We start from the raw sequence: 19,279 nt of genomic DNA, 5'->3' as shown, positions 1-19,279 counted from the left end.
ATAAAAATTACCCTTTTAAGTAAGAGTGTCCACTCTCTCTTGTGCTGTATACTTCGAGCTTGCAAGGTGACCTGCATCCTCGGGCAGTCAAACGGGATCACGTGGAAACTCAACGGCTGGCCTTGTATGGACTCCACCAGCATCAAATTGTTGCACTGAAAAAACCAAACGAAATCATTTGATTTTATACTGAAGGGCGTTCTTGTGCTCCAGAGAGTAGATACTTACATTTCCTATCACTGTCGACGTGAAGGGGTTTAAACTGGGTGATTAATTTATTTATTTTATTTATGCTTCTATATAGGTAATCTACAAAAAAATATCATTAATTTGTACCTGCATATAAGTACATAATACGTAAGTAATATTATTATAAATGAATATTTTTTTCTATGGTTCTATGAAAATCAATTCAAACAACAATTTATTATTACTAACCACGCGTTATATTTATTTATTAATGAAATCATACAGTCTTTATATAAAACAAGGTACAAAAGACCAATTAAAAAAAGTAAGACCAATCACAGATTTCACACTAATTTATTATGAATGCAGGAGGAGAGGGGAAACATAATTGAATTCTAAAAAAGTAAAAATATAAATAAAAAGTACATAAAAAGAAGAAGACATTGTATAGCTACTCAACTTTCTTCCCTCTCTCTCTGCTTCCATGAACATTTAAATTTATTTGTAAAAATTCACAACCAATAATAATTTATGGTAGATGTAAGTATAAATTAAGAGTTGAAATCAAAAGTTAAAATTAAAATTAAAATGGAAAGTTTAAATTAAAAGTTAAAATTAAGAATTAAAATTATAAAGTTAAAATTGAAAGATAAAATTAAAAATCAAATTAAAAGTTAAAAGTCAAGCAGGAGATAAATTCAAAATATCTTTAACAGATCTGATAAAAATATGGTATTTACAATGTAATATGTCGATGTCACTAAAACTGTCATTATGGGTAATCTGTATTCTTCGTAGAGTGCTATTTTTTAAATAATTAGTCACTGAGTTAGGAATGTCGAAGAGTACAGATTGACGAGTTCTACGGACAGGGACTCGATATGAAATGCCTCCAACAATTTCTGGGCTATCAATTAGGTTATTTACAATTTTGTAGAGAAGCTCATATCCAACATGGTACGCCGAGTTGCGAGATTTTGAACCTTGTGAAAATTAGCCTCGTGAAATATGTAGCTTTATTCTACAATACTTTAATACAATATTTGTACAAAAATTTGTTAACAAATACCACAATGACATTCAGCAGATATTTCCATTATGATTTGACTGTCAACAATGAGCACTGGCCGATTCCTTTTAAAATGAATAATGCCAAAAACAGCCACTGCAAACGCCACATGTCCGATGTGATACATAATATGTCAACGGTATCATATCAAAGAAAAATAGTCCTTCGGAAATAATGTTCAAAATACTAGTTTCCAAATAGAGAATCTTCAAATTATATTTGTAATCTGTTTGTTTGTTTTAGTTTACTAAAAATTATGACTTGGGTTAAAGAAACATGGTGTACTTTTTGTATGGAGGAATAAGCTGAGGTAATCGGCTAGTTTCATCGTTTACTGAGAACGGGCTGGGCACACTTTATAGATTTTTTTTGTAGGAAAATATAAATGGTGGTGATGATTTATAATAAATAACAATATTTTTTTTTATTTTCCCATAAATATGGATACTATAAAACATTATTATCGAAAGTCAAATATAATGGTAAGCTGTGCATAATCACTTATTTGGACGATTCGCCCCAGCTGATTTAGAGAGACAGTGAAAGGGACATTGAAAGTTATTAATGTAAATATTTTTTTGCGGTTTTGCTAACTGAATTTGGTTGGCAGAGGCAGAAAAATAATCAATTTGTAATGAAAAAAAATTCTTGCTTGTATGAGTGAATCCCAATCAAAACGGATTCGGGCATGTGGTGGCCACAGTGGCGAGCGTTTTGCGCGATTCAGGGTCTGACCACGTGGTTTGCGGGGACATTAAACCAGTTTGATCTGGACACAGGCGACACGAGGTTTTGTGCTACTTGTGTAAATTTGCGAACAAGCGGTGTTGTATGGTATTTTATGTATTTTATGTAAGAAGAAAGTCAACCCCAGGAAAGTGGACTACATTCAAAGACAAATAGCCATCAGGTCATGCAAGGGATACAGAACAATGTCTCTGGTATCAGCTCAGGTTTTCAATGGATTTCCTGATTTTAGAAAGTTGTTGATTGGCCCACTACGAGTATAGAATATTTCTCCTGATCCCAACACCAAAAGATAAAATAAAGTCTTATATAAGAGCACAAAAATTCACTTTTATGAAATATAAACCTAGTACATAATAAGCAAGGTAAATAAATGCAACTCCCACCTAAAAAATTGAAATATTTTATTTTTTTTCAAACTGGTTTGACTTCCACTCAAACCGCATGGTAAATCGTGCAGTTTGTTGTCTAAAATCACTCCGAGATCCCTGATCAAAGTATTATGAAATAATATTGATAGTTATCGAGGCTTACCATGATATGAGATTTGTACGCTAGCAATCCGTAGTCCTTATTCTTTGTGAGAAGAAGCATTTTGTCAAACAGGAATGCGTGTCTCATCGCCTTTGCGCCAAACACTCTGAAATTCCATAAAAGCTAAATTAAGTGTGTACCAAAACTAAAGAAGTCAAGAAGGTTATAAAGGTTAAGCTAGGTTTCGCGGGGACAATAAAACATATTGGACAATATTGTCTTGTCCCAGCTCCGTAAACAGCGCAAGGTGGGACAGTGCAAAAATTCGGCCATAGTTCACATGGGAACGCTGCGAAAATGAATACATGACGACGTTTGTTACGAGCGAGATAATAAAAATATTATTTATTTTATACCAATATGCATTGGAATTGTCGGAGGACAAACTAAGTACTGGTTGTTTAACTTAAGCTGACGCGTTCGCAAAACTCACACAAAATCACTACAAAATCACTATACATACATTAATATTGTTATTTTTAATCAAATTTCTCTACTGAAATGTGTATGCTGCTCAACCTAACAACACTTTCTGAAAGAAGAACTATTAATGAAAGAGGTGAAACTAGAGGTGAAAAAGACAAAAAACTCCTCCGAAAGTGGAAACATTAAAGCGATAAAATCAAAAGATGGCCGAATGCTAACGAATGACGAAGGAGTGAAAGAGAGATGGATGGAATACTTTATGGAAGTATACGAAAGTACTGAAAGTGTCCCTGAGCAACAGCTTGGTTGTGCAGAGGAAGATACGAGTGATAATAGGTCATGTGAGATAAGCATGGTAGAAATAAAGAGTGCGCTGAAAAGTATGAAAAACGGAAAATCCGTTGGGTATGATAAGGTTGCTGTGGAATATCTGAAGAGTGGTGGCCAGATCGTGGGTACATGGCTGCACAGACTTTTCAATCTCTGCCTAAAGGAAGGACATACGCCGTTGGATTGGAGGACGGCAGTTGTCATGCCTTTATATAAGGGAAAGGGATCTCGTGCGGAATGTGGAAACTATAGGGCCATCAGTGTGCGTGTAGATATTTTCTCCAATATAATTTGTAATGTGCATTTTACTTACACTGTATTAATTATTATTATAATTAATACAAAATATAAAATATTCTTGTTTGAAAATAAATAAATATATGACAGTTTCTTAAGTGATTGTTTTTTTCGCTCTAATCCAAAAGAGATTTTTAAAACATTTAATATAATATCAATATTTTGTACATTAAAAATAATTTTGTGTAAGTTTTGCGAAAGCGCCAGCAATAGATAATCGACCTATACATGCTTTGATTAAATGAAAGTATGTTTTTATAAACCTTGTAAATTTATTTTTATTTAAAATTTATGAATTTTTGCTCCTATAATAAATAAAAATAATAATAAAATAAAAAGACAGGTAAAATATTTTTTTATTATTAAGAAAGAGAAAAGAAAATATTCTGTAAAAGATTATAGGGTACTTTTTTATTTTATAGTAATTAAAAAAGAAAATATTTAATATTAAAAAAAAAAACATAAAAATATTCCTTATTATTAAAGGACAACAAAATATATCATAGAAAAAAAGAGTTGATATCTTTAGTTTGAATCCAGGATAGTGCGTGTTTATTAAAAGAAGGAAAATTTTGAAAGTTTGGGATCATTAAAATATTATCAGTAAAAAAAGAATAAAAAAAATTTGGGCCTATAAAATATACATGTCTCTGTGCGAGCCTCGTTTTACAATGTGGTATTTCTAGCAAACGAATCCTTTTTTGACTTAATCTATTTGAATTACTTGTATATACATTTTGGTTCTTAAATATATATTTTAAACATTGAAAACAATATATTTGTCTTATATCTAAAAGTTTAGCTTCTTGGAACAATTGGAAAGAGGGAAAAGTGCGATTTTTAAGACGCATTATTTTTAAGAAAAATTTTCTAATGGTTTAATATGAGAGGAAGTTATAAAAAATGAAGCTACTGCCGAAAAATACATCGACTTTCTAAAGGCCATAGTTACAAAAATGAAAAAAATTAATGAAGGAAGTGACTCAGACCCGTGGAAAAATAAATATTGTGCAAAATATACATACCAGGAAAAAAAGCTTTCTATGCATAAGCAAAGCAATAAATAACGGGAACAAGAGGGAAAAAAAAAATTAAAAAATGGTTTAATATGGTTGTTATAAGCTCCCCCCCATCCAATTATTCCATAGGAAAGCGATGCCTGTACAAGTGCATAATATACCATTTTAATAGTATTTAGCTGGGCGTAAATACTTAACTGTTTGAACACATGGGTTAAATATCTCAGATTATTAACAATTATTTCAAGATGATTAGTCCATTTAATTTATTTATATTTGGATAATTTATATAGCGCCGGTTTTGTGAAAACTGTACAATAAATACATATCCCACTACGTCTCGCAGCTACAGAGCGCATGGACGGTTGGGATTCTTGTTCCTCGCCTCCAATTATGATATACGAATGTGAAGGAAGATGTATGAATGTGAAGGAAGCAAAGGAAGTGTGCCAGGACAGAGTGGTGTGGCGTTCTATCCTCTCTGCCTACCCCTCCGGGGAAATGGCGTGATGGTTAGTTAGTTAGTTAGTTAGTTAAATTGAATAAAATTACCTGAATGTTCCTTCGGCGCACAATTCTCCATAAGTGGTCAAATCTTGTCCATTCCAGCCGTACAAGAGAGATTGAATTTCCTGGAAATGTTAAGTGGATTTCTTCAAACAGAACACTATTTCCTAACCAAACAAACAGGTCAAAAAAGTGAGGCCGAACTTTGACGGAGTCCCAATAACCCATGTAAGGTGGTCCCTTTCAACAGACAAATCAAATGAGTGGAGGAAAATTTATGAAGAAAAAACTGCCAGTAAGTGGGTCAAGCAACTTTTGAGAAGCACGGACGAGGCCAAAACATTTTGGAAGTATGAAACGCCTACTAATGAGTTAACTCAGGCTCTCTCGAGACACGGATGCATGAGGGAATATCTGCATCGCTTTGGACTGCGAGACGATAGTTGCTGTCCATGGGATGGCACCACTGAGCAGACTGTAGAACATATGCACTGTTTGAAACAAATTATTAATGTCGTAATAAAACTTTCTTTTTCATACAATTCTTTCTCTGTTTTTGATGTGTATTATTATTATCTTATCTCTTTCTGATATTAATTTATCAAATATTTTTGTGTACCGTATATTATATTATTTTCACATATATACTTACTGTTAACTAATTTTCATTATTTGTTTTTAACAATAATTTGTTGATACCATTTTTTTTATACTTATAAGTATATGAAAATGTATTTATTTTTTGTTTGAATTCTTTACAAGTTATTTACAATTTGTTTTTTAATTCAATTACTGTTATTATATCCATATAATTTTTTTTTTCTTTTTTACTATGTAAACTTTCACTTTTTATTTTGCATGGCAGTATGCTTCTTATTGTTTCTAAATGTATACAAAAAAGCATTGTTTATTTTTAAATTTTTACGCACTATGTTTGTACTTACCTGTATATTTTTTGTAAATGCCCCTTGGGCGTATTGTAAAATTAAATAAATAAATAAATATTATTATATACTGTCCAATGTTTGATAGGCCGAGGTGGGAGCTTGAACGCAAAGTAAACACTCGGATTGCTGCGACTAATAACCTAGCTGAGCTCCTGAACTGTAATGATACACGAAGAGAGACTGTTCGATTCATTACAGGGACGATCAAGCAGGCTAAGTTATTCAATGGTGGTATCTAGCTCCTTTTGTTTTTTTTTTTATTTTTTATTATCTGTTAATGTAATATTTCTAGAGTTATTTTGTTTATTCTGATTCTGCTTTATTTTTATTATTGTTATCTACGGTGAAAACGGAATATAAGCTAAATAGAAAATATATTCGATAAAACCTTGCACATAACAAAAGCAAGGTACAAATAATTTGCAGCTACAAAAAAAAACAAAACCAAACAACGAAAAATCACGAGAAAAAAATAGAAAGAAAACCTGTGTCTCTTTGGAGATCATAGGAAATGTGTTGATTTTAGTAAACGATATTAGAGTTGTCATTATTACTAAAATACGTTTGCATTGTGGCCATTCTGCCTGTCGAAAAAAACTGCATTAGAAAATGGGTATCAACTGGTCGTACCTTAGGGAAATAAAATGGATAATGTGTACCAAGTAGTGAGTCGTTCCATGGGGGAAAAATCTTATCTTGAACAAATGTTGGTACCCAAGAGCTCACCATGATCAATTGAAGACTGTTTTTCCAAAACTCGACATTCGCTTGAAATTCGATTTTTCAGGAAAGGGTTTTTTGTGATTCGCGTCAAATTGCGTGAACAATCTTTGTTTTAAAAAATTACACCTTACATCTTAGCCTGAAGGTAATCTAATTTACATGCAGTTTATAATTTCCTTTAATATTTCACTATCACCCAATATAAATTATTGAAATTAGGGATCAATTATACACAATGAAATATCATGTTTTGAAAAATATAAGACTGATATTTTTGTGTTGCGGTGATCTTTTTTCAGGTAATCGATGCGTCTCGATACTGTCTTTAATTTTTTTTTAAAAACCCAAATCGCCATGTGGGGTGAAAATCGTGTTTTGAAAAAACGATCCTCAATTAGGTAATCAATTGACCAAATGATTCCGAAGATAGTGGGTACCAAATGGTGAGTGTTCCACAGTGAAAGAAAAGGGGTAATGGGTACTAACCAGTAAGTCGTTATTTTTATTTATTTTTTTTAAATAAAATATTTGCGTTCTTATGATTTACCCAAATATTTAATTTTGAGGGCCATTTTCAACGAGTTGTAAATAACTCACTATTAGAAAATGGAATCAAGTTGGGGTACAGTGGGATTCGAACCACAGACCTTTGGTCCGTGAGTCCGAGACACTAGCCACAGGACCACAACCCGATCTTAAGGAAAGAAAAAGGATAATGAGTACCAAATGGTGAGTCATTCCAAAGGGAAACAAAAAGGATAATGAGTACCAAGTGGTGAGTCATTCCAAAGGGAAACAAAAAGGATAATGAGTACCAAATGGTGAGTCATTCCAAAGGGAAACAAAAAGGATAATGAGTACCAAGTGGTGAGTCATTCCAAAGGGAAACAAAAAGGATAATGGGTACCAAATGGTGAGTCGTTTCATAGAGAAAGAAAATAATAATGGGTACCAAATGGTGAGTCATTTCATAGAGAAAGAAAATAATAATGGGTCCTAAGTGGTGAGCCATTCCATAGGGAAAAAAAAAGATAACAGATCCTAAGTAGTTGAGTAGTTCCTTAAGGAAAGAAAAAGGATAATGAGTACCAAGTGGTGAATCATTCCAAAGGGAAACAAAAAGGATAATGGGTACCAAGTGGTGAGTAATTTAATAGGGGAAGAAAAAGATAACGGATCCTAAGTAGTTGAGTAGTTCCTTAAGGAAAGAAAAAGGATAATGAGTACCAAGTGGTGAGTCATTCCAAAAAGAAACAAAAAGGATAATGGGTACCAAGTGGTGAGTCATTCCGTAGGGAAAAAATAAGGATAATAGGTACCAAGTTGTGGGACGTTCCATAGGGAAAGCAAATTACCTGAACTCGGACGGTGTGTTCGTGCCTTTTCTTCATGTCATTAATGTGGTGGGCAATGCCAGTCATCTTGTGTAGAGCAAACTCCGTCTCTCGGCACATACATTGCTTCACCAAGTTCTGGAAAACAAAACATTATATGCAATGATAAATTTGGAATGAAATACGTATCTTTTGTAAAAGCAAGTGGTACAGAATAAATAGAACGCATGTCTAACTGTAGGAGCAAGTGGTACTGAACAAATAGAACAGCCATGTATCTGGCTATAAAAGCGAGTGGTAAATAAAAAACACAAGCTTCGCTGGACAGTATTCAAATCCCTTCGTGAAATGGCTCCAAGATCTCTGTATTAGGGAAAATACATGTGAAGAAAATCTACTCCTCGGTCAGCATTTCATTCGGGCGGAGGAGGACTTGTCGAACTCCGGCGCTGTCCAAACACTAGGTTCGGAGATCAGCTCCTCTGCCTGGAACTAATTGCCATCACGTTTGCGAATCATCGGCAGACACAGTCAATTCAGATCTCAACTGAAATAGCCCAACATTGATGTAAACAATCAACATTAGTTTTTGGTGTATCCTAATCAGATGTTTTCCTTAAAGTCCTTATAGTTTCGACCCATTTATTTTTTTCATTGGATTTTAAAGGCTGCAAAAATAATATTAACTCGCATTTGTTATATTTTAAAAACGTATCCTATCAGTGCACTCCTGTATCTAAGAAGAGCTTCGCAATAGCGCCGCTAGGCGTAGTTTGACGTTCGAAAAATGATCTTTAAATTTGAATATGAATTGTTTTAAGCTTTGTTGATCACTCATGAACAAAGATTTACCAATGAAATGTTACACAATCCTTTCAACAGTATTTATCCAAAGGGTTTTTACACAAGTTAAGTGTCATTATTTTCGTGAGCTCAGAGGCATGTCTATGTGTATTAATATGTCAATGATTATACTTTAATAATATAACATTTTACATGGTTAAAATACACTTTCAATGACAATTTTTTTGTTGTTTTATTTAGATAAACGCCTTTCAAATATCTGCATACTATAATCCGAACGCTTAGTACGTCCGAGCAGGGTAAAATTTCGGGTGTTCGGACAATCGAGGCCCTGCTGTACTTGAGTATCCGCTGCACGGGCTTGAGATACAGCGGGTGGCTCAATCTAACCTAACCGCAACAGATAACGTAAATATGACACGTGTCTAACTGCAGGAGCAGGTGGTACTTGAGTATCCGCTGCACGGGCTTGAGCAGATAGAAGCCGAGCGGCAGCGGGTGGCCCAATCTAACTTAACCGCAACAGATGAAGTAAATATAACACGCGTCTACCTGCAGGAGCAGGTGGTACTTGAGTATCCGCTGCACGGGCTTGAGCAGATAGGAGCCGAGCGGCAGCGGGTGGCCCAATCTAACCTAACCGCAACAGATAACGTAAATATGACACGTGTCTAACTGCAGGAGCAGGTGGTACTTGAGTATCCGCTGCACGGGCTAGAGCAGATAGAAGCCGAGCGGCAGCGGGTGGCCCAATTTAACCTAACCGCAACAGATGAAGTAAATATAACACGCGTCTACCTGCAGGAGCAGGTGGTACTTGAGTATCCGCTGCACGGGCTTGAGCAGATAGGAGCCGAGCGGCAGCGGGTGGCCCAATCTAACCTAACCGCAACAGATAACGTAAATATAACACGCATCTACCTGCAGGAGCAGGTGGTACTTGAGTATCCGCTGCACGGGCTTGAGCAGATAGGAGCCGAGCGGCAGCGGGTGGCCCAATCTAACCTAACCGCAACAGATAACGTAAATATAACACGCATCTACCTGCAGGAGCAGGTGGTACTTGAGTATCCGCTGCACGGGCTTGAGCAGATAGGAGCCGAGCGGCAGCGGGTGGCCCAGCTCGGCCTGGCGCGCGCGCAGCTGGGCGGCGGCGGCGGGCGTGCGCGCCAGGCGCGCCAGCGTGGCCATGGTGTGCGGGTAGCCGGTGCAGTAGCGGCTGTAGATGCGGAAGCCGGCGCTGTGCACCACGAAGCAGCGCGCGATGCAGGCCGCCTGCAGGTCGCACAGCTGCAGCTGCGAGAAGAACGTTCTGAAAAATCAAGCATATATTTTACCAACTGTCGTGCGCGGAAAATAAATTCAAATGTACCCACAAGACACAGACGGTAAAGCATTTACCAAAAAAAATTTAAAAACTAAGTTTTAAATTCCTGCTACTACTACTACTACTTCCATCATGCCATTTCCCCGTAGGCGTAGGCAGAGAGAATGGACCGCCACACACGCCTATCCTGGCATACATTCCTAGCTTTTTCCACATTCATATATCATGTCATACATGCCCTTCAGTTCTGTCTGCTTTTAACATGACCAGACTTAAGATTTTGATTTATTTTATCATGCCATGTCTTCCTTATATATAGTTGGATAATTTATAAAGCGCCATTTTTGTGAAAATCACCTCAAGGGCGCACCTTCCTTCCTTTAAATTCCCGAATGGAAAATAATACATTTTTTAATGAATGTTAAAATTTGAAAGTAATGAATTCTAAATTCTGGAATAAAAACTTATAAAATTATCGAATTGTAAAATCTAAATTTTAAAATAAATAAATTCTAATATTTTGGTGATCATTTTTTAAATACTTGAAGATGGACATGTCAAAAGTAGGAATAATCGGCGTGCGTGCATGAGAAGATGTATGAATCTAGATGAAGCGAGGTCTGTATGCAAAGATACAGTAATATGGCGTTCTATCCTCTCTGCCTACCCCTACGGGGAAACGGCGTGACGGTTTGTTGTTGTTGTTAATTTCTTAATTTTCAGATAAAAGTATTTCAAATGCTACATCATCATTCCCATTTTGCAACAAATGGTGCGTAGGGCACTGCATTGGTACACCAATCGCAGCGTATCTTGATCATTTTTGTTACGTGAAGGTAAGATGATCAGTCTTACTCTTAAGGTACCAATCCAGGAACAATGAAATATTATAGTGTAAAAACTACCTTTTAAAAAAATATTTCGGGAATCGAACCCGAGACCTCTTGCATGGTAGGCACACGCGCTGACCATTACACCATGAAGCCGACGAATAAAAGTATTTCGAATGCTTACTCGTACTTATTTTTTTAATGAAAAATTCTAAAATTTCAATTTGTAAAATTGAAATTTTCGAATGATAAATTCTAATATTTAAATTCATAAAATTTACAACAAAATTTTATCGATTTATTTCAACTTGTAAAATTCTAATATTTCAATTTGTAAAATTCTAATATTTCAACATGTAAAATTCTAATATTTCAATTTGTAAAATTCTAATATTTCAACACGTAAAATTCTAATATTTAAATTTGTAAAATTCTAATATTTCAATTTGTGAAATTCTAGTATTTCAATTTGTTAAATTTAACATTTTGGTGAATGAGGATTTTCAGTGCTACGGGAAATAAAAAATTTTTTCTTGCACGCGGCAAAAATTAGACCATTTAATTGTACGGCGTTGTTTCTCGAAAATGTATGAAGAATAATTAAAAATGGTTCATCGTTGGTTGACGTCACAATTTCTTGTGAATTAACCAGAGTACTGTGATAGATTTCCGGTTTACGGGAAGTCAATTTAGCGGAACTCGCCGTAGATAACTTGTGACGTGACGTCAGGCGGAGTAATTTAAAAATATGCTACCAATATTCAATACAGGAAATCCGTAAAAAATCTGGGAGTACAAATGGATGAACATCTCTGCTGGCGAGCTCATACTAATGAATTAAGCCGTAAAATATTTTTCAGTCTACACTCACTTAGGAGGTTGAAAAAATTCTTACTTATTAATACTAAATGCACCCTTGTACAAGCATTACTACTACCCATTCTAGATTACGCTGATGTTTCCATGACTGATTTAAGCTGTGAGCAACTCGATAAACTTGAACGACTTCAGAATACATGCATAAGGTACATTTATGGTCTTAGGAAATATGACCACATTTCTGATTATCGTAGGCAACTGAAATGGCTCAAAATTGGACAGCGGAGAGACTATCACTCCCTCTCACTTCTGTTCAATGTACTTCATAGTTCTAACGCTCCTGCGTGAAAAATTTCAACGCTTATCAGTTCATGGTTTACCTCTTCGTTCTAATTCTCAAGGCACTCTCTTAATACCCATCCACAATTCCTCTTTCTTCTCTAACTCATATAGTGTCCATGCGGCTCGACTGTGGAATCATCTCCCATCCACCATCAAAGATGTTACTACATTATCTCTGTTTAAATCACGTCTGAAGAAACATCTCCTTTCTCTTCCTTCATCTCTCCTCCTTTCCTTTTTCTTCTTTCCTCTTTTTTCCTTTTTCATATTTTTTTTTTTTTTTTTTAAAAAAGAAATATTTGCGTTCTTATGATTTACCCAAATATTTAATTTTGAGGGCCATTCTCAACGAGTTGTAAATAACTCACTATTAGAAAATGGAATCAAGTTGGGGTAGAGTGGGATTCGAACCACGGACCTTTGGTCTGTGAGTCCGAGACACTAGCCACGGGACCACAACCCGACTTATTATATTGAGTAATAGTTTTGATTTAAGGTAATTTATAAACAAATACGTTTATTTCTATTTTTATATATCTTTAGCTTTTAATCTTTTTTTTCTATTGAATATGTTCTGTAACTTGAATTATAAAAATAAAACTTTTATTTTATTGGTCGGTTGGAAGAAATTTCCATTTGGCAATAAGCCCGCCAATGTACAAATAACATTATGAACAAAAAGTTAAATAAATAAATAAAAAAACGTGCTGGCTATTACACCACGAGGCCGACAAAAATACCTAATGTAAATTCAAAAGTGGATAAATTATTGACCAAACTGTAGTGAATTAAGTTTGTAGAAGTATCAAGCGACCGTTCTTAGAGAAATTGAACTTTGAATGGATTGCTGAGCTCAAGAGCCTGACTCTTTTTTGCCAAGTCTAACAAACACTGTATGTACATTTTTTATTGAGTAAAGGTTTTTTATCGACGAAAAACGGTAAATCTTTGCCGTCTCATTGCAATACGTCTCCGAGTGTTATTCGGCGAAATAACCTCGCGGAATTTAAAACGTGAACATCTGCTATTAATCCGGAGTTATTTAGATCTTAATTTGTTACAACAGAGAGGGAAAACACTTTTGAGAAGGGAATATGGAAGTCTAGGCATTTACAGGGCTTATGACCTGTCATTGGCTGGTTTACGTGCCCACTTTACACACTGTGAAAAATTCACAATTCTCCCTATGTTTTTACATCCACATTTCCTCAACTCTTCCAAGGTTCCGATTTTTTTAAAGCATGAGGAAGGTTCCTTTGAAGTTTCGCGGTCTGGCCCTAAAAAACCGTGTATAATGTGTTCAAATTTGATGTGTATATTTATTTATTTATTTATTTATATACTTTTATAACTAACGGCCGAAGCCAATTTGTACAAAATTAAAGTGAAAAACAAAGTTACATAATATAAAGAAAACACAATTAATTGTTACGGTTAAACTAAAGTTAAAAAAAGAATAAAAGATCTATAGTAAAAGAGTGAAGTATAGTAATAAATAAGATATGCATTTTAGGTTTGTAAATCTTACATAGGCACACATTGTTAGGCACATAAATTCACAAAAATAAAAATAAATAAACCTTAAATGAGTATATTATAAAAACAAGAAGGATACTGTCTTTCTTTGGACATATTGCTAGACGTGAGCCAGACAATCTAGAAAAGGCAATAATGTCTGGCCGAGTTGAAGGCAGGAGAAGCCGGGGTAGAATCCCATATAGATGGACTGACCAAATAAAGGTGGCTGCGGGGCTAAAATTTGATGAGTCAGTACGTCGGGCTGAGGACAGACTGGAGTGGAACAGACTAATTAGAAGTGTTCATGGTGATCACGATCCTCAGCGTTGAGGGACCGACTTGGAGGAAGAAGATTATACAAACAGACTGAATCTCCGGTTCATCGGTTATTGTTGCAAAGTCAGTAGTACTTACTTCCTATGTACAACCGAATGAGCATGAACCCATCTAGGTGGCAAGTATGACTGCTTGTATATAATATAATGTTTCAAGAGTCTCAAACTGATTATTTTATTTATTCTATCTTAAAATTGAAGAAAATACATATAATATACGCGAATCTCCCAAAGCTATTACGGGAGTAAAAAAATATTCTCACATCTCACAACATCTTCGAGATTTGCACTGGTTAAAAAGCCCAGAGATAATAAAATACAAGCTGGGCTGGACAGTATTCAAATCCCTTCATGAAATGGCTCCAAAATACCTATCGGACCTTTGTATTAGAGAAAATACATGTCAAAGAAAATCTACTCTTAGGTCAGCATTTGATTCAGGAAGAGGAAAACTTGTTGAAATCCGGCGCTCCCCAAACACTAGATTCGGAGATCGTGCTTTTGCCGCCGCCGGCCCCTCTGCCTGGAACCGATTGCCTTCAAACTGACGAATCATCGACAGTCCCAGTCAGTTCAGATCCCAACTAAAATCCCACTTCTTTAAACTATCATACCCTCAATTTTAAATCTGGAAATATAATGTATCACTCAAGTTTAGTTAGAATGTAAGTTTAGATATACAATTGTAAAGCGCCCTTGAGATGATTTTTACAAAAATGGCGCTATTTAAATCAGCTAAATATTATTATTATTAAAAATCAAATAAAAATATTGCGTATGAAAACTTTAAAAAAATTAGAAATATATATTTAAAATTTAAATTTACATACCAGTGGCGAATGATGATTTTATTTACAGGTAAGCTTTGAAAAAATATCATATATTTGTACCCACATAGATGGTACACGGTATAATGTAAGTAATATATACTTTAAATTAATATTTTTCTGTGGTTCTGTGTGATACAACGACTCTTATCCATGAAATCAACTCAAACGACGTAACTTCGTGATATATTATATTATAAAGATATATTATCCATTACTTTAATACGTAACTCGTTAAAAAATAAATCGAAAATAGCACTGCGAATTCAGTCGATATTAAATATTCAATTGAAATGTCAACTGGCCGAATTGTTCTAGAAATTAATAGTGCTAAAAACGGCCGCGCCGAGCGCCTTATGTCCTGCAATATAACGCATGAAAGTAATTATGGTCTTATGTCAAAAGTACCATCTCGAAGAAAAATAGCCCTTAAGAAATAATGTTTGAAATCCTTTTTTCCAAATCAAGGATCTACAAATAATTTGTGTAATCTGCAAGTTAAATATAGGAGAAAAAACTCGCACTGGGGTTAAGACATTCAATATATAGTATACTTATTTGTGTGAAAAAATAAGCTGGAATAATCGGCTAGTTTCTTGGCTCACCGCAGGCGCTAGGCGCGCTTTATTAATATTAATATTTATATTAGGATAAAAATACAAGTGGTGGAAATGATTTAAAATAAATAGTAATTATTCATTTGTTTTTCTGTAAATAAAATTACAGTAAAACATTATTATGGTCAGTCAAATATAATGGTAAGCTGCGGATAATCGCTTCTATACACGGTTCGCCCCTGATACATACACATATTATTATTATTTCATGATATAATTGTTTTTCTTATTATTTTTTTCTTTGAAACTGAGCGGATACAGTCTAACTGCCCCTTATTTTGACTGTAATTGTTTATGTAAAGATATTAATTTTTAAGAAGTGGGATTAATAAATATATATTTTTTTATAAAAACCTTTATTAGCATAAATAAACAATACATTTAGTAAAAAAATTGAACACTAAGGGTTGAACTTGCCAAAAAATAGTCTGGCTCTTGTGTTTGGCAAGTTTACAAAATAACATAAAAAAGAAACAAAAAATGCCAAACAAAATAATAAATTAAATAATTTTAAAAATTTAGCAAAAATAGTACTAATTTTTTTTTATAAAAACTCAAAATTTATAAACACAGGCACTTCACTCAGGTTAACTTTACCAACAAGCCACAAAAAGTGGCTTGGTGAGGTTTTTGTAATTATTAGGCTTTTTTCTTATTTATGAGTCTTTATTTATTATTCATGTGTACTTTTACAATTATTTTTTTAAATTAACATATTGCAACAGAGATGAAAAACATTTAAGAGAAGGTAATATAGAAGTCTAGGCATCTACAGGGCTTACGACCTGTCAATGGCTGGTTTAAGTTAAAACGTAAAAAAGTAAAATATTACCTTTTCTTAAATGTTCTTTATCTCTGTTGTAATATGTTAATATAAACAGCTCCCCAGGGAGTTGAATCCAGTCCTTGTCTACAAAAATTTGGACAAACTCAAAATATTGTTGATAAATTACCTGGTCCATGAAGAAGTATAGAAATTGAAAAAATAACATTTTTAGGCGTTGCCTAGTACAAACAAACAAACAAACCATCACGCCGTTTCCCCGTAAGGGTAGGCAGAGAAGATAGAACGCCACAACACTCTATCTTTGCATACAGATCTCGCTTCCTCTACATTCATACATCTTCTCATGCACGCGCGCCGATTATTCCAACTTTTGACATGTCCATCTTTAAGTGTTTGTTGGATTTGGTCATGCCATGTCTTTCTCGGTCTTCCTCTATTTCTGCATCCATCAACATTCGCATTGTAAATATTCTTAGCCGCTCTCTCGCTGTCCATTCGTTCTACATGTCCAAACCAGCGCAGAGCTCCTTTCTTGATTTTGTCAATAATGCTTGTCTCAGCCTTACATAATGTACGGATCTCAACATTTGTGCATCTATCGTACATAGTTTTACCACACATTCGCCTGAGAGATCGCATTTCGACAGCATTCAGCCTACTTTCATCCCTGTTTTTCCAAGTCCATACTTCGCTCCCATACATCAGGGATGGGACCAGGACTCCGTTGCCAATTTTGCCTCTTGTGACAAGCATTTATTCGCTAAGGTCGATTTTGCCTATAGTTGACGATCGTAGCCTAGTATGTAGGTGAAATAATTCAATTAGATGAATCTCACCTGCATAATTAAGGTTTAGCTCTTTAACTTCACAAACATCAACAGATGAAAGAATTAAAGGAATATAGATGTTCAAATATAGGCAGAATGGTAGATGTTACACAGTGTGTAAAGTGGCCACTTAAACCAGCCATTTTATTTATTATTTATTATGGATAACTTATACAGCGCCATTTTCGTAATAAAATACCTCAAGGGCGCTTTACATGGTGATTCTATTGTTAAATTAATTTAATTGAAGCTTTTAAATTTGTAATTTTATTAAAATAATTTATTTTGTTGTCACGTGCTACGGATTTATTCAAATGATTTAGAGAACAAGTGGGTTTTAAGTTTTTTCCGAAACATCACTTCACTTTCACAGCCTCGCACCTCTGCTGGGAGAGCATTCCATGCCATAGGGCCTGCGACCGCAAATGCGCGTTCACTAAATTTAGTGCGCTGTTTGCGTAGAGGTATAATAACTTTTCCTCTCGCCGTAGACGTAGCAGATCTAAGCGTGAGACGCCTGTCAGCTAGTTCATCTGGAATGACAGGTCATAAGCCCCGTAGATGCCTAGACTTCTATATTACCTTCTCTTAAATGTTCTTCATCTCTGTTGTAATATGTTAATATAAACAGCTCCCCAGGGAGTTGAATCCAGTCCTTGTCTACAAAAATTTGGACAAACTCAAAATATTGTTGATAAATTACCTGGTCCATGAAGAAGTATAGAAATTGAAAAAATAATATTTTCAGGCGTTGCCTAGTCTAGTATGTAGGTGAAATAATTCAATTAGATGAATCTCACCCGCATAAATAAAGGTTTAGCTTCACAAACATCAACAGATGAAAGAATTGAAGGAATAAAGATGTTCAAATATAGGCAGAATGGTGAATGTTACACAGTGTGTAAAGTGGCCACTTAAACCAGCCATTGACAGGTCATAAGCCCTGTAGATGCCTAGACTTCTATATTACCTTTTCTTAAATGTTCTTCATCTCTGTTGTAATATGTTTATATAAGCAGCTCCCCAGGGAGTTGAATCCAGTCCTTGTCTTCAAAAATTTGGACAAACTCAATATATTATTTTTTTAAATATTTTTTTTCTGTTGGTCTGTTGTCATAAAAAATGTACTAAGAGCACGCTCACGATTGATCGTGATTACTGTGCGGCTCGCACTGTGCGCAATTCGTCTGTGGATCCAGGCAACTGGTTCCGGAACCAGCGGGGGGTCGACGCACTCTTGCCCGACCGAGAGGCTGCACTCCGGATACGCGGTGGCACGAAATTCGTAACCACAAAAAATAACGCATAGACTCACTTCACGCCCACCCCGACGATGACGCCGCAAAATCAATCGAAAATCAACACAACTTTCGGTCAAAGAGGATCGGTCTACGTCTCCGCTAGGGTGATTCTAAACGAAAATATAAAACAAATAATTCATATCAACAAATATATGGTATATTTGTCGTGCATCTGGGGATTTGCCACAAAAAGTGTGTATCAGAAATACAAGTAATACAGAATAGAGCTATAAGAAACATATACGGTATACCAATGGAGACGCATGTCAAAGACATTTACAAACTTACTGACATTCTCCCATTTTTGGTCATACCGTATTATGAGATTACAAAAACGGTGCTTCAAGGTGTGAATAAAGACTCTCTGACTAATATTGGCTATACCTTTAATCGTGACGTCCATCAGTATAATACGCGACAGCGTCAAAATATTCACGTACCTGGATCACGCACGACAAGGTATGGTCTAAGGTCTCTGCTATACCTTGCTTGTAGCGAGTACAACAGGCTACCGGAGTCCTATAGAACGTCAATAAATAACTGTATTCATTTAAAAAATTACTACTTGAGGAGGTACGTGGAGGGTGAAATTTAGTTTTAAGTTATTTTTTCCCTTAAATATTTCTTTCTTGCAATATGTAAATATAACAATTTTATTTTTAATTTTTATTATGGATTGTTTAAAGGATGGCAAGCGGATGTATGATTTGTATCATATATTTGCTTGCTATCTTATTTCAGTTTTTATGTACATATTATTACTTGTTACTTAATTACTATTTGTTGCTATACTATTGTTGTTAACATACCTATGTGTAAATAT

General features: G+C 34.9%; 1 protein-coding gene across 3 annotated transcripts in view; it reads right to left on the bottom strand.

Moving 5' to 3' along the window:
* Nucleotides 1–19,279, bottom strand: part of LOC148273995 (uncharacterized) — a 131,059-nt gene that overhangs the window by 9,973 nt on the left and 101,807 nt on the right. For all 3 annotated transcript variants that reach the window (XM_088237772.1, XM_088237774.1, XM_088237775.1), the window contains exons 5-9: nt 9,971–10,238; nt 8,144–8,260; nt 5,164–5,243; nt 2,540–2,645; nt 12–155 (exon numbers count right to left, since the gene is read on the bottom strand). In XM_088237772.1, coding sequence (XP_088093898.1) covers nt 12–155; nt 2,540–2,645; nt 5,164–5,243; nt 8,144–8,260; nt 9,971–10,238 — 715 coding nt within the window. The remainder of the gene's footprint in view (nt 1–11; nt 156–2,539; nt 2,646–5,163; nt 5,244–8,143; nt 8,261–9,970; nt 10,239–19,279) is intronic.

The sequence above is a fragment of the Micrasema longulum genome, unplaced genomic scaffold, assembly GCF_059751315.1.
Source record: "Micrasema longulum isolate JH-2025_06_02 unplaced genomic scaffold, ASM5975131v1 h1tg001783l, whole genome shotgun sequence".
Lineage (NCBI taxonomy): Eukaryota > Metazoa > Arthropoda > Insecta > Trichoptera > Brachycentridae > Micrasema > Micrasema longulum.
Note: the sequence above shows the minus strand (reverse complement) of the source record. Positions and strands in the feature narration are given on the sequence as shown.